This window comes from Arvicola amphibius, chromosome 17 (assembly GCF_903992535.2).
Source record: "Arvicola amphibius chromosome 17, mArvAmp1.2, whole genome shotgun sequence".
Lineage (NCBI taxonomy): Eukaryota > Metazoa > Chordata > Mammalia > Rodentia > Cricetidae > Arvicola > Arvicola amphibius.
The window spans coordinates 15160635-15174676 of record NC_052063.2 but is presented as its reverse complement, the minus strand read 5'-3'; the positions used below and the strand labels follow the sequence as shown (position 1 = coordinate 15174676).

The 14042-nt window shown below is 41.8% G+C and overlaps 1 protein-coding gene across 2 annotated transcripts in view; it reads right to left on the bottom strand.

The window, feature by feature from the left end:
• Positions 1–2327: 2327 nt before the first annotated feature.
• The window catches only part of Kitlg (KIT ligand), an 81141-nt gene continuing 69426 nt past the window's right edge, over positions 2328–14042 (bottom strand). For both annotated transcript variants that reach the window (XM_038314951.1, XM_038314952.1), the window contains 4 exons: positions 11296–11405; positions 10531–10598; positions 9489–9564; positions 2328–2696 (listed from right to left, as the gene is read on the bottom strand). In XM_038314951.1, coding sequence (XP_038170879.1) covers positions 9525–9564; positions 10531–10598; positions 11296–11405 — 218 coding nt within the window. In that variant the 3' untranslated portion in view covers positions 2328–2696; positions 9489–9524. The remainder of the gene's footprint in view (positions 2697–9488; positions 9565–10530; positions 10599–11295; positions 11406–14042) is intronic.

Below are 14042 nucleotides of genomic sequence, written 5' to 3'. Positions count from 1 at the left end.
CACTTCATTGTGGATACATTCTTTTACATAGTTCCACTTTTTCTCAATACTTTTTGTAGTGCAGCTTTTTTATTATTGTAGAGAAAAATTCATTTTTTATGATTCATTACAATGTGGCAGTGTGATAAGCGTGTTAGATAACAGTATAAAACCCAGGACTCCTCTCACACAACCCACTGGTCACACAGATAGTACTGCTACAGGCTTCATTTCTAACGGGGGATACCAAGCTTCCAACACAATTTACACTCTGCAGATTTCTTAGATTGTTGACATTCAAAAGCAAATTTTAAACATTACAAAAGAGAACTCTTAGAAAAATGGGTCACTTTCAGGGTGATTTTACACTTTTTCTTCTCAGTTGGAAGGTTTTCATATTTTAAGAAAAATATTCAGAACATATGTGGAATAAAATATGCAAAGATATGTGTCTTTTAATCTGAAAGCAGATATGCCATAGTTAATGTCCAAGCAGCTAGCATTCAAAATAATGGTCAGCATTTTCCTATTGTTCATGCATTTTATTGAACCTTAGTATTAAAAAAGAATTGGCAATCCATGGACCAACCTATTTAATCTTCCACCATATACACATCAGATTTTATAGCCTGTTAAATTTGTTTAATCAACACTATTGATTAAGACCGTGGTTTCGAGTGTTAAAATCCAACTGCTAGCTTTGAAAACCAATGTATTTCTTGTAGTATCCAGCTCAGTAAACAACACTGTCACAAGCCTGAACAAAATGAGACTTCCAGAGCAAGAGATCAAGCCACGAAACTGAGAAATAACAGCAGTCTCAATCTATATACACCTACACCTATGATTTGTGCTAACCTACATCTATTATTATTCCCAAAGCAATCAATGCCAAACAACAAAATAGGTCCTTTCTGTAACTAACTTGATTTCTAGTTTATTACTAATTACTGGGCTATCTTAGGGCTTGAACAAGCAAATACAACATCTCGACGCACTTGGCTTCAGGTTGGGGGAATGAGAGCACTGGAGTAACCTTGGAGTTTGAGATTAGGAACTAAAGAAACCATCTGAATTCTTTGGTATGAAGAAGAGCAGCGGCCAGGTACTGGAGTTGTATTGTCTTGGAATGTAAGCTAGAATTTTTCATGCACTTTCAAGAGAGTAGAGACGCTAGTGGTTAAGTTCCCATGCACTTCCACGTAAGGACATTGAAAACAGCTGTCTGGAGGTGTGAGTACAGGGCAGGTAAGACTGTTACAAGGGTTAAGTTAGAATGAAATCATGGAGTTTTTGTATATGCCTATGGTAGGTGAAAAGACCCTTCACCGAAATAAAGGCAGAAGAAAAGTTATTCTTTGATTTTTGGCCAACTGTTCTATTAAAAACAAAAACAAAACAAAACAAAAAACAAAAATGGACCAGGGGAATCCACATCACATCTTGTAAGTTCTGGTCTTTCAAAGCACTGTTCACTGCCAATTTCCATCTACTATGAGAAATGCTGTCACACATTTTAAGTAGCAAACAGACAGGTGTAACTACATACAGCTCTCTTTTTATTTCATTTCATAAACCTTAATGCATACAGAGTGTCTGACTTTCAATAAATGGCTACTTGAAGGAGATAATGGCTACACTGTAAGTCACTAAAGTTTTCTAGTTCCTCGCATTCTTGGACAGTCCGAGTTACTTAGTTTGCAACACCCACATTAGCATTAAGTGTACATTACTAACCTTATGTACTTACTACATACCATCATTTATTTTCATTCTCTTCCATGATAAAATTAAAAACAAAACAAAACAAAAAAAACAACGGGACCCTTACACATTCAGCATTTTCTCCCAAGTCTGCTTACATAGCTCTGCGGTAGTTTCTAAACCTAAGCGTGTCACATTTTAGTTTTGCAAACACGAATCACACACTCTAGAGTGACAGTCAAGGGAAAAGACCGGCTTCACTAGGGGCCAAATGTCTTCCTTGGCACGTTCTTCCTCTGGTTCATGGCGACAGCTTTCTTTTTTCTGCTGCGGCAACTGCACTGGAGTCTTCCGTACACCCTGGCATCCTACTTCAATCCAGCGCAGCTTCGGCTGCATGAACCAGCCCGCCATGTCCATTTTCCTGGCGGGATGTGGTGCACATGGTTTCGGTCAGGAAGAGCCAAAGCTTTGGCTGCTCTTGCTAATCACAACCACAGAGCAGACGTGCCTGCTTCCAAAAACAAAACATACTCCCCATGGCTTTCAACTTCATACAGTGGCTGATGCTACGGAATTATTGTTTTTAAAACTGTTTTCTACATCCCTTTGTGAAAAAAAAAAAAAAGAAGTCCCCCCTCACCCCCAATATCCAGGCTGAGATCTACTTGCAGGGTCCAGAATTAACTACAGGCTGCAGGTTGTAACTGAAGACCGAAGCTGTGTGGGCATTTCCCAAGCCCTTCAAATGGCGCAAGCGGACTAGACACGGCGTTCCTTCCTTCCCATCATCACTTGCGAAACCTCCAGAGTCCTGCTCCGTGTAAATTCTTCTTTCTAGATGACAAGTTCAGTGTCAGGTTCGCAGCCAAACGCTCTGCTCCCACTTCTGAATCATCCGTACAAAGTCATGGGTAGCAAGACCAGACAAAGATGAGGGCTGTCACTTCAGACAGAATAGGAGTTTGTTTAAAGCTGCTTCATTTATGAAGCAAACATGAACTGTCACCAGCCTGGAGAAGAAGAAAGAAGAGGAGGATTAAGACGTGTCTTGCTGCCTTCTTTTATAGCTAAATTCACAATTCACATAAAACTCCAGAGCAAGGATCAGAGTCAACATGTATTACACATAGCCTTAAAGGACTGGGTAGGATTTCTGTGATAATGAGCCACTGTCTCCTTGGGAAGACTTATTATCTCAAACGATCTTATTTAGGATCTGTTGTCTTCTCTTCTCATTAGACTAGAAGCTCTACAAGGTCAGATGACTTTGTCTATGATTGTCACTGTAGTAGACGACCCTCAGAAGAGGGCCTGGCACGCAGCATAATAGACAGGCAGCAAATATTTCTTGGACATACAAATGGATAAATTCCACTGCTTCTCTCTTCATGATAGCAAGAAAATGGAGCCTGCCGAGGTGTCCCCTGACAGGTGGATGGATAATGAGTTGTGTCGGTGCCGGTACCCAGTGGAACTTTATCCAGCCATCAGAGGAAGGGAAAGTACAAAATTTGCAGGAAAATGGTTTGATCTAGAATATATAATACTGTGTGAAGTGACCCAAACTCAGGAAGAAAATAAAAAGTGTGTGATTTTTCTATAGACATAAGTACACACGCACGCATGCATACACACACACACACACACACACACACACACACACACACAAATGGGCGTAAATGTGGATAAATCCTAAGAAGCTGTAAAGGAAACCAAGAAGGGTAAATGGGTGATGAGGAAGGATGACGGTGGGGCCGGGAAAAGGGCATAAAGGAGATGTGAAAATGGAGGAAACAATGGGGGGTAGGATGGGGGTGGAGGTAGGAAGGGGGATTGGCTCTAGAAAGGTGAGGTCACCCTGTTTATTTCATGAGAGTGCTGTAAAAAAGATTATAGTTTTTTTCCCCTATGGACGAATGACTGTAAACTATAGGAAGGAAGGAGAAATGAGGGGGCAGAGAATCAAAAGCATACTTTGTTGAAAAGTATTAGAAAAACAGAAGAGCAGGATGATGACCATTGAAAAATTAAAAATAATAATAAGTGGACAAGTGGGCTGGGGAGACAGCTCAGCTGATATAATATCTACCAGTCAAGTATAAGAACCTGAGTTTGATCACCAGAACCTGCTTGAAAACCACACACACACACACACACACACACACACACACACACACACACGCATATTCATATACACACTCATATATATACACATATACATAAATGTATATATACATACAAACATACATACACATACATGTATGGCCATATCAAGACCCATTTCTTTGTAAGCCAATAAAAATAACATTTAAATTAAAAGAAAAATCTAGACATGGTAGCATGTACTTGTAACCCTGGCACTATGGAAATGGGGACAGGTAGATCCTTGGACATCACTGGCCAGCCAGCCCAGATGAATCGGCAAGCTCCAAGCTGATAAAAGATACTGTCTCCGAAAACAAGATGGATGGTACCCGGAGAATGAGAGCCAAAGTTGTCTCCTGTCTCAACATGCATACACGCACATGAACACACGTACACAAGAAAAAAGAATGAATAAATTAATATCCCACGGCTATCATGCCCCCAAACCTCCATTTATCTCAGTTTGGGGCAGGAGAGTGAGCAATCTGCATAGCTTTGAAGTTCTCTAGCATCCAGAGTAGTGGCTGGATGGTGAACAAAGAAGGTTTGAACCCAAGGAGGGGTCTAGGGAGTGTGGAGGTGGAGCCAGATGGAGTAGCATAAGACACACAGCTGGGGCAGGTGGAGAAGCTGTCCAGAGGCTACTGTTCCAGCCTCAGGGCTGAGCAGTTCCAGGGTTCTGGCTGCCTAGCTAGTTCAAAGCAATCATTTCTCCCAGCTGAGGAAATCCCAGCAACAGGCTCTCACTCAGTGTTTCTAAACCAAGAGAGAATTAATGTAATGGTGGTAACACAGGCTGAGGAATTAATTCACTTGGCCTCGGTACAGTTTATTGTACTTGGGGAAGCACAAAAAAACATACTTTGTTTTAGTTTCTCGGGGCTGGTTTTAAACCACTGAATGCTCAGATATTTCTGCTTTCCAGTAATTTGGGGAAGCAAAATTAAATCTATACAGAGAAACGAAGAGAGATTAAAAGAAAACTTCAGAAGTTGAGAATATAAAGATTTTTAAAAATAGAGCATGGCAAGACAGGCAAACTGGAATAAGAGAACACAAGAGAGCAATGTATAATTTGAAATTCTAGAGTTAATTAAATACACAGAAATCTGTACTGGAAATCTATTTTAGATTTTTGTTCTTGAGTCACTAAAGAAAGAAAATAAAATTGAAGGCTGACAGCAATTGTTCCATCGAACAAAATTACAATTTCTTTATAATGATGCCTTGGATTTTGCAGCACATTCATGAAATAAATAGTGTGGTACTGTTATTCCATCAGTATACAACAATGTGCCACTTAATGATGGGGATGCCATTTTACAAACAAGTCATTCGGTGATTTTGTTGTAGAAACAGTATCAGGTCTACAAATTTCGCTGGGACAACATGCTACACAGCTAGGCTATAGTATAATGGTGGCATTGGATGGCATTGGATGGGTACACTGGCCAACACAGCAGCATGTGCCTATGAAAACACAGAGGTTAAAGGATGTCAAAGCGTCCAGGATGCTACAACTGGCTGCAGAGCCGAGGTTTAAACTCCAGGCCTAACCTAACCATTTCTAATCTTTTGCTTTATCATGCAGCAATAAAAGAAAACTCACAGGAAAAAGAAGCCCTCCCCAAACAAAGACACTTTTAGGAAACATCTCAGAAAGCAATCAGGAACCTCAATAACAAGTGACCCTCCATTTCCAAGTCCTAAATGTCCAGGCATGGCTTGGGCTTCCTCTCCTACCAAGTCTCAGATCTATTTCTCCTAGTGTCGCTCAGATCTAAAGGGAAATTTTACTTTGTGCTGTTTTTAATCTTTCTTTATGACTGCCTACACGTGTGTGTATGCATATGTATATATACACATATAAATTATAAAATATATTTCAAAAATACTTAAATGTTTATATATTGGCGTTATAATAAATGCATGAAAACATACACTTTTAAGACGCCTTGAAATTATACTTTTTGAAATTTACTTTCTACTCTTACCGAGGTGAAATAACGGAAAGTAACTAAGCGCACGCTACAAGTGCTTGCTATTAATGACCAACCAGCCTCAGCCTTCTCTACGAGTCAAGTGTTTTTCCCAAGGTCTCGAGTGAGATTCTCCATAGATAAGTCTCAAATTCCAATCTATAGGTTCCAGCCCCAAGTGACCTCCCTACTATGAGGTCACTGCATGTGGGAACTTCTCCGATCAATATTCATCTCATCAAGAACTCTCTCCTGACTTCAGACATCCCATATCCTTCAGCAGGAGCCCCATGCTTTCTTCCTTAAATTACAGATCCTCACGGAGACCCATCAAGCTGTCCAGTCTACCTGTAAAGACTGGTTGGTTCTTCTACTGCAATGTCTCCAAAGTGGTCCATCTTTTTTCTTTTTCCCAAATTGTCACAGCCCTGACCCTAGGTCTCATCTCTCCCATCTGAATGGAAGACAGTTCACCCGGGGCATAACCTCTACCTCCAGTTCAAACCTCTGTCCCTCTGGCCACACTAGTATCTGATGACATTTCCTAAGTGTATGCTTGCACGGCATCTCTGGTACTTTTCTACGCCCCTGAACAGCGCTTAGATTACTTAATGGATCGTAAGCCATATTCCTAGAATTCAAATGTGCTTTTAAACTGACATCCACTCTTTCTTTTCAGCAGTGACCCTGTGTGCCGGATCTTTTCCTGTCAACTTGACACAGGCTAAAGTCATCTGAGAGGAGGGAACCACATAGAAGAAAATGGCTCCCTAAGAACCAGAGGTAGAGCATCTTCTTCATTAGTGATTGAAGCAGGAGGGCCAGCCCATTGTTTGTGGTGCCACCCCCAGGCTGTTGGTGCTGGGTGCTGTAAGAAAGCAGGCTGAGCAAGAAAGGAGGAGCAAGCCAGTTACGCAGCACCCCCTATGGCCTCTGTATCGTTTCCTGCCTCCGGATTCCTGCCCTGTTTGAGATTCTGTCCTGAGGTCTTTGGATGACTTAGCAGTGATTAGGAAGCATAATAATAATAATAATAATAATAATAAGGCATTTTCTCTCCATATTGCTTTTTGATCTTAGTGTTGCATCAAAGCAATACTAACCCTAATAAAGACACCCTAAATATGTGACTTTCCACTGGGGTCCCTTGTACCAGCTACGTGGCTTTGTAACAGTTGTTTGTACTCTGAGCCCTTCCTAACTTTGTTCATGCTACGTGAAGTCTCTACATTAACCTTCTCTATTGCTAATAAAATGCTAACAATCAGTCACCATTTGACACATTTAGTGTACACATTACCTCTATCAATCACAGGACCAAACCTTTCTTCTATGGCCAGTGATTTTTTTTTCCAGCCCCTCAGATGGAGAAATTGGCCCTGACACAACCCTAGGGGATGCTGTTCACATCAATATCCAGGGTTGTGACAAGCTCACATCTTCTAGACTCAGTAGCCTCATCTCTTAATGTCTTACTGTGTAGCCTTTGCAAACCCCATTAGTTACTTCTGAACTTTGTAAATTTATTTACTTCAAAATTTCATCCTGTAGTATTATTACCTTTCGTAGGCCACAGTTAACACAACTATGCTGTGGTGAAGCACACACACCAATGTAGCTTTTGTACTTTGTTGAAATAACATTTTGAGAAGCATGAAGAACAGCTTCCCAATAATGTACCAACATCAATGAAGCGTTTAATGTAAGTCATCTCTACTTTATTTCTCTCTTTTAAGCTGTACTCCATACAACCCAATTCATGAGTAGGCTGCTGTATGGGTCGTTAATGTCATCTAGGTGACAAAGTCAAATTCTTATGTACTATAAAATTCTTCATGTTTGATGTCAAACAAACACAACTTTAACATTTTTAAAAGAAACTTCTCTTGCTTCCAGTTCATCACTTAGTTCCTTCCATATTATTTTCATTACTCTTATTTTCATCTGCAAATTTTCTTTCCTTTGGAGAATTAGTGTTTTCTCTTCCATTTGGTTAAAATAGTTTAAGCCTCACTGGGTCATCCGCATAACAAACATTCATGAAGCATCCATATTGTACTGGAAATGAGTTCCGTGCTAGGGATGTGGTGTGACCTCCTGTCCTTGAATGTTCGCAGCCTGGTGGAAGTGTGTATAACTCCTTTGATTACGTCTGTTCTAAAATGTCATCAATTCTTTTCCTCCTAAGCAGTGGCTTGGGTTCCCTGATCATAATCCAGATGTCACAGGGCAAACGCCACAGTGCAAACCACAGGACTGAAGAACTACACACCAAAATAGAATCCCTGAAATGCAATCCCCCAACCAAACAACGGTGGTTATCACCTGAGCTGCTAGGGTGTAATTAACCATTTAAGGGGCGGCATGTGAGAAAGGAACACTGAAGCTTGGGCTGGAGCTGAAGGACAGAGAAAGGGGATTCAAGGAAGAACAATGGTTTCAACTTAAAGAACACTGTTTTGGAAAAAAAGGGAGATTTCATTTCTTTATTACTTCATCTATTACAGGAGAGGGAAAAATTGAGCCTCAAGAAGCTAGGACGGGAGCAGATAAGAGCCACAATCGTGCTGTGCACGTGGCAGTCAGGGGGATGGCTGGCAGCAAAAGCCAAATGTATATGGAGCAATTATTTTCTCATGGTAAGTCAGTTGTTAAAAATGGTCTCTTATACCAATCAAAGGGAGTTATTAGAGCAAGACGCAGAGGCTACGACCCAGGTTCCCCGGGGAAGATTCAATTTGGAGATAATTTTGGAATCTGGGACAGAGTGACAGCTGGAAGGACAGTGACCTATAGGGAAAGGAGAGAGTTTTCAGCAGGCACTTTATCCCGAAAGAAGAAGGAAATGGTCCTCCGAAATGAAGGTGTGTAGGAAAAGCTGAGGCTCTGGAGGGAGGAGCAGCCAGTCCTGCTCACGGGAAAAGGCACCCAAGGCTAAGAGCAATCATTACTGACCAGGTGCCGGAAGTGAAAGTGAGTCAGAGGTTGAACTGATAACGGATCCAGCTGAGGGCTCTCTGGGTGTCCCACCACCCGCATCTCTGCCTGAGAGCAGGAAAAGTTGCTAGTGTGAGAGATAATGAACACCTGTCCCTTCTAGCCAGACCATACTCTCCTTTCTTGCACAGCATCCCCCACCCCAAACCACATGATCACATCAGGTGTCTGTTCTTGGTTTATGGAGTCAGTACACTGAGCAGGCCTGCACCAGTGACATTTTGCCTTGGCAGTTTTGTTCTGGCTATAAGAAGCTGTCTTGTTTTGTTTTCCTTTAAATGGCAGGAAAATAGTTTGGGGTTTTCTCTTTATTAAGTATCTAGCAAATGGGTCGCGGTCCTTTGAGAGTGGTCACACCTAAATGAAATCGGATGCGATTATTTATCTTTTTATTTTATTCCTAATTTTCTCTGCTTCCTTTTACTCCAAGTCAAAAACCAATGATTAATATTTTATGTATCTCCCATCTAAAATGAAGCCACTACTGTGGACCAATACATTTCAAAACCTGAGAGTCTGTCAGTGAGAGAGGCAGGCACAATTGAGCTTTGTAACAGCTTCAGCTACATTTAGACACCAGTGCCATCAAGGACACAACAATCAAGTTTGTTTCTAAATGTTGACCTTTAAGATCTTTTATGGTTCTTGCACGCTCTTGAGGCTTGACTTCCAGCAACTTACCACTGTGCGAAGGTAACAATGTTGATACACCCACAATTACACCTCCTGAAACTCTCTCTCTTTTTGTTGCAACATACTGAAAAACAACAAGAAAAAAAATCCTCATTTGCTTCTGGAGAGATTCTGAAGTCATCACCAGCAGGACACTGTAAGAAGCTGATCTAGAAATGTTAGTAAACACAGGAGCAAAAGAAAAAAAAATGCTGGGTGGGGAAGGGTTAATGCAAACATGTAAGAAGCTTATCTTAATGTCTGTCCTACAGGGAAGAAAGATGATGTGGCCTGTTTAATATTGCCCCACAATCATCAGCTGAAATAGTTAAAAATATATAGCGATAATGTTTATATGCTCAGTGTGTGTGTGTGTGTGTGTGTGTGTGTGTACACTGACAGACAGACATAAGAGAAAAATACCATGCTGAAGATTATAATCGAAGGCAGATAAAACAAAGTGCTGGGATGAGAGGGGGAAGAATCATCTGGGTCAGTTACAGTAGGTAGGAAAACATTTAAAATAATGGCGTTGTTTAGCTTTAAATAAAATGTTAAATAAACTGGGCAAAGTTAAGGGCTGCAGAAAACAGACTGAAGTAAAAAGCTATGTTAAGGCTGCCAGAGAAAGTCATTCTAAAGGGTTTTGACCAGGAAGTTGAATCACACACAGAGATTTAAAAAACAACAGGACAAAGAATGTATCTACAAGAGCTGATGAAGAATACGCTGTCTGTGAAAGCAACTCAGGCAACAAGGATAAGACAGACACCAGACACAGGCAAAAAAGGTTCGCTTCTAAGGACGTAGGAGTCTGTGGCAAAAGAACACAGGCAAATGTGCCCTCAGAGACAGCTAGTCCACAGGAAAAGACGTAGGACTGAGGAGACAGTGGACGGTCAGAAACAGCCAAAGATAGGGAACACACTGAATGGGAGGTGGGGTCCAACAGTGAACAACAAACACCCTAAAGATGTTTACGATCATGCATAGCGCGGGAAATGGCAGCACCAAGTTTATCCGAGCACACACGGTTCAGAGAACAAAATACCTTATCTCATTATCTTCTTCATTAATCTGTATATTTTCACCTGCTCTTGTAAGACTTGACTGTTTCTTCTGGGAAAAATAAAAGCAAAAACAAACCAGTGGCATGGATTGCAGAAACACCAATGACTGCTGCAAGGTTTGAGGTCAGCGGTCTTCACTTACATCACTAATGGCAGTTACGTGCCATCCCAGGTGCTTTTTCTTAAGCATGCAAAATGACTGTGTGTGTGTGGGGGGGGGGCGGCGCACGCGCAATGAAGGTCGTGCAAGCATTATCAACTCAATAGTTTTAGACTATTCGATAAATAGTAATCAAATTAAAAAGATATCTCTTAAAGTTGAGTCATAATGATTTAGCACCTTCAAAATTTTAGACAGACTTCAGCAAGAGAACAAAAGAGGGAACGTTCAAAGTAGCAGCCATGTATAGACACATCTGTTTGGCTTTTAAGTACAGCATATGAGTCTGAATATACTTAATTCCTTTTTCTATTTAATTAAACTGGGTCCCATCCCTTAAGTGTGCATACTGTTACAGGACTGCTCCAACACACAATGAAGAAGGATGGAAATTTTTCTAAAGCTTCAATTTCATTGAGGTTGTACGCTATGATAAAAATGACCTTTTTTTTTTCTCGATAGAACCATTTCTTGGAAAAATAGGAGTATGTCAATCGTGTGTATATATGTGTACATGGTATGAACAAACAAACATGTAAAGCTGTTGATGGGGAGGGAAGAATAGCAATTCCAGTAGAAGGCTCACCTTCCAGTATAAGGCTCCAAAAACAAAGCCAATTACAAGAGAAATGAGTGCCGGCAATGCCATGGCTGTCCATTGTAGGCCGGGGTCTTCAGTGGACTTTGCGGCTTTCCCTGCAATTCAAAGAACACAGTGGTAAAGACAGCTGCTGCATTTGGCAGGTTTGCCCATTAGGCTGTGGTTGTTCCCAAAGGCTTCCACACTGACGTGCACAACCCTTTACAGTTTTCCAAAAGCAGCGTTTTCTGTTGAATTCTCTTTTTGCAAGCAGTATAAATCCATATGTGCTCCAGCATTTAAAAAAAAAAAGAAAGAAAGAAACCCAACAGACAGCAGACAGAAAGAGACTTGAAGTGGTTAAGGTTCATGCATATGTGGAATACGAGCTTGGTATTTTCCCGAGCAGGAAGGATTTCTACCATCCAGCAAATCTTTCCTCTCTAATCAATTGTCAAATATTATCTAGCTTTCTTGGCCTTAGCATTCTGATCACCCCCCTGCCCCTGCAGCCAACTTTAAAGTGCTTTGCAAAGTGGACCATCAGACCCTGCATGCAGTCTGTCGAGGTTTAGTCTGCTGCAGACAGGAAGTCATTCAATGCATACTGCATATACAGAACTTTAAGCAGCCTTAAAACTACGGCTCATTGCTTATTCACATCCTCAGTGCGCCCAGAAGAACGAGACTTTCTCCTTTCTACATCAGAAAGTTCAAAACTACACTGAAGGCTGGCTGAAGCCAACAGTGTCACCCCAGTCGAAATAACACCTTGAGGACAAAAACAAATGACACCGAGAACTAATACCTCTCCTTGAGAAGCTGAATGAGTCGCACAATAACCACTTCCTCCCAAAGTGAAACTGACTTTGATGTTCCTATGGGACTCCTCCCAGGGAACAGTTCAATTATTTGGAAACACTGGCACATATGCTAGCTTGGAATTTCCTTTCAAAGAAATCAGAAGTCTCCAACAATTACAGGACTCAAACTAAAATAAGATCAAGGTAAAGTGACTGCTTTTAGCTAACCTTATAACAGGAATTTGGTCACGAGGTCAGCTTAGAATTACTTATTTACCATCTAACGCCCCTCCAAGAGATGACTGTAAAGGAACAGATCCACTGTGCATGTAAACCCATGCTGATAAGGGGAAAACTCATAGGTTTAGTCTGAAAGGTAAGAAGTCAATCTTATCCACTATAGCGAGAACAGGGATCCGCTATTCCTCTTGCACATGTCAACAACAAGGAGGGAATTTCCTAATTCTATGCCTCCTGTACTTCCAACATCATGCTTGCTTGTGAGCTCATGCACACAATCTGTGAGAGGGGATGCGAAGGGTGGGCGTTCAGCATAAAACACAGGGATTGTGTGGAAAGTTGTGGGAAGGAGTACCATCCACTTAGATGATATTAACACTACCTCAAGACAGAGTTAATAGTGCTTTGGCCATGAAATCAGACAGACTCGGGACAGACATGTTCTAGGCATCCTAGCTTAGGGACCAGTATGCATTTACTTCTTCAAACAAAGCAGCCCCTGCGTTGCAGACAGATTGAGTATAACCGAAGCAGTGACGTTCATCATAAGCAACTTCACCGCTTCAGGAATCTCAGTATCACTGCCTACAAATAAATAATCTGGCTATTTGTGTTTGTACCCCCTTTGAAGGATGACCAGCTATGGCTGCCACTGTCTACTGGGACCATGCACCCTCGGACTATTGGTAGACACAGCCTGTACAGTCTAAAATGCAGCAGCATTTCTTCTATAGAAGAGGAAGGGAGAGGGATCAAGAAAAAAAAAAGAAGACATGGATGCTATTTCTTCTGCAGAGGTCAGTGCTGCTCACACTAACACACACCAGTGAAGACTTCAGCACCGTCACCATGGCTTCTCCACCAGAAGTGGATGCCTCAGAGCCCGCAGGAAGGGCAGTTGACCCAAAGCCCATGCACATCACAGAGCACTGCTTTAGTCTGTACAAGAGATTGCCTGCCAAGACCTTGTGGGAGAGAGAGTCGATCAAGACAGAATCTGAGTCATCCTCCGTCCTGGGCCACAACAGCATGGGCCGTCCCTCATTATTACTAAAACCTGCCCTTGGTTGAAACAGCTTACGGACTGATTCATTTGTTACACATCCTAGCAATCAACATCTGGAAAACACCTGGAACACAGACATCTGTGCTAATCTTGCCTGGCTTCTTTTTAGGGAAATGGCCTGCTTAGGAACTCCCTGACAATGGCTCTCTCTCGCCACTTTGGAAACAGGCAAATGATTCAGACCTCAGACTCAGCAGCATCACTGCCCCGCAATCCTATTGTCACACAGGATCTAGCTGTTCCCATATGAATGACTAACTCTCACTAGACCTTACATATGGCTCCACGCACATGCACACTGAGTCATTGAAATTCACAGAAGTCCCGGTGAAGGAAGGATTAGCACACACCAGCCTCAAGATTTAGAAAGTGCAAGCCACTTGCCCAAGGTCACCCAGCATGCTCTCGCGGGTCCATGTATCCTGATTCACAGCAGATCTCTAGGAGGTGTGCAGCTGACCACAAAGCAGGGCTTTCTTTCTGCACTACTTCAACGCTGCTCGGAAAGGCTCTCCTACCAGGGTTCTGGAAACACGCTGGCTTTGCATAAAGAATGCTACTATTTACTCTGTAACTATAATCCCATTCATATAGACAGTAGTAGGCCTGAGTATGACTCCTCCCTGCCCATTCACATCTTTCAT